Raw genomic sequence first — 2194 nt, 5'->3', positions numbered from 1 at the left:
GAGTCTTCCTGTTCGTGGTGCAGCCTACCAGGAGAGAAAGGACGTAAAGGGTTGGAATTCGTTAGTCAAGTTCCTTTATTTAACCCACATTTTTGTGCCATATAGTTTGTACAAGATTTGGGATCACATGAAAAAAGAAACTTAAAATGAAAGTAACTCTGTATCTTGCCTCGGGAGCTCCAGGGTCTACAATCCTAAATGTACAATATCGATCCTAAACACCTACCTGTTTCTGCGGAACCTTCTGTCTCATGAGTCACAGGGAATTACAGAATGCAGGGGGTCAGGGCACTACTGTGCATGCAGGGTCCAGCTCTGCTCCCTGGAGAAGATTCCAGAAGGAAACACACATGGACAATTTTATCAGTATCTGGCTGCAGCCGAGTAGACTGTGACTCACAGCAACCCCATCTGAGTCAGAGTAGAACGTCTTCACGGGGTTTGCAGTTGCTGACTTTTCATAAGCAGATCTCCAGGCCTTACTTTGGAGGCACCTCTGGGTGCACTCAAACCTCCAACCTTTTGGTTAGCAGCTGAGTATGTTAATCCTTTGCACCACCAGGAACTGTCCACTGATTAGCAACCTTAATTCAATCTGCGGCCTTAATCCCCCGGCATGAAGTCTAATACACTCACAGGGTCCAGGGCTTGGGATGCGGACCTCTTTGGGGATCATTCTCCATTCTCCTGCCGACCACACCCAGGAAGCAGGTGTCGTGATGAATCTAGCTAGGTGTGGGCAGGTGTCCCACCAGTCAGTGAATTGATAAGGAATTGAGTGAAACCTTCCCGAGTGCTGATTGAAGAGGCGCCCTCGGATCTAGAGCCCTGACTCCAGAGTGAGTCCTCGCAGGTGGAAGGAGGTTAATAGGACGGTGGGTGACCGAACAAATGAGGAAAGAACTCTTGAAGCAGTTCCAGAACACAGGAGTCTTAAATTGCACCAGGAAGCCACAAGGATCTCCCCTGGCATTCCGGACTGCAGGGACAGTTAGGTAAATAAAAGCCAGTGAGTCAAGGAGGAATTCCATCCTCAGGGAGAAATTTATGCAGAGTTACAAACTGTTCTGCACAAAGGCAAGAAAGACTCATCTACACACAGGACCTGGGCAAATTCAGAGCAGTGCATTCCTTCCAGTCTGGGCTGTTGACCTGAGTGTTTATTTTGACTGGAGGTTGCAGGGAAAAGGGGCGTGACCACTGGGACAGGCTGCTCTGGGGCCAGGCTGGGGCAGGAGGGTGACATCTCAGAAGGACCCCTCCAGAGCTTGTCCCTGCCATGCGCCTTCTGTGCGCTGTGGTCCTGGCTGTCCTGGGCGCAGGTGTGTCCTGGGCAGGACCCTCCCCTCTCCTATGACTTCCAGATCCTTCCCCAGCCTTTCCCTTTGGCACCAGCTTTGGTCTCTTTCCCCACAGGGCACACGAATGCTGGCGTCACCCAGAACCCGAGGCACAAAATCACGAGGACAGGAGAGAACATGACCCTGCAATGTACCCAGAACATGGACCACAACGCCATGTACTGGTACCGACAAGACCTGGGACTGGGGCTGTGGCTGATCCACTACTCTGTCGGTGTTGGTGATGCTGGAAATGGTGACATCCCCGAGGTTTACAGTGTCTCCAGATCAAAAAAAGGGCACTTCCACCTCACACTGCGGTCGGCCACCTCCTCGCAGACAGCTGTGTACTTCTGCGCCGCCAGCAGTTACTCCACAGTGCTGCATGGTCACATCAGCCCCTCAAAAAGGGCTCATGAGGCCCCCTTAGCCTGCTCAGACCCAGGGCTTCAGAGCTGGAGTGGAAGGTGCAGGGCCCTCCATTCCTTTTGAAGTCCAGCTCCAGGCCACTCTCAGCCAGTCAAGACCCGGGAATGGGACTCAGTCATGTGTCTCTGGGCTAGCAGCAATCGCACAGAGCTGCAATGTGTCTTGCCCCCAAGCCCCTCGCCTGGCATGCATGCTCCCCCTGAAGGAAAGGGAGTTTGAAACTACAGTGTCCAGTTAATGGAAGTAGACATATTTTAGTGACCATGGAACACCTGGGGGTTCTTCCAGCAGTGAAATGAGGAGCTGAACCCCCTGTAACAACCTCGTGGGTTCTGAAGCATCGGGAGACGCTCTAGAGCATGTTACACACCACTGTTTCTGGACGAGGAGCCTGAGTCTCCTTCCAAAAAGAAGAGTAGAAGAAC

General features: G+C 52.2%; 1 gene segment (V, D, J or C); it reads left to right on the top strand.

Annotated features, from left to right (window-relative positions):
• Positions 1-1279: 1279 nt before the first annotated feature.
• On the top strand, positions 1280-1832 carry LOC126082197 (T cell receptor beta variable 6-4-like). The segment is given in 2 exon segments: positions 1280-1322; positions 1417-1832. Coding segments are annotated over 2 exon segments (459 nt in total).
• The last annotated feature ends 362 nt before the right edge of the window (positions 1833-2194 follow it).

This window comes from Elephas maximus, chromosome 8 (assembly GCF_024166365.1).
Source record: "Elephas maximus indicus isolate mEleMax1 chromosome 8, mEleMax1 primary haplotype, whole genome shotgun sequence".
In the NCBI taxonomy this organism is placed as follows: Eukaryota; Metazoa; Chordata; class Mammalia; order Proboscidea; family Elephantidae; genus Elephas; species Elephas maximus.
This window is presented reverse-complemented; position numbering and strand designations above follow the sequence as displayed.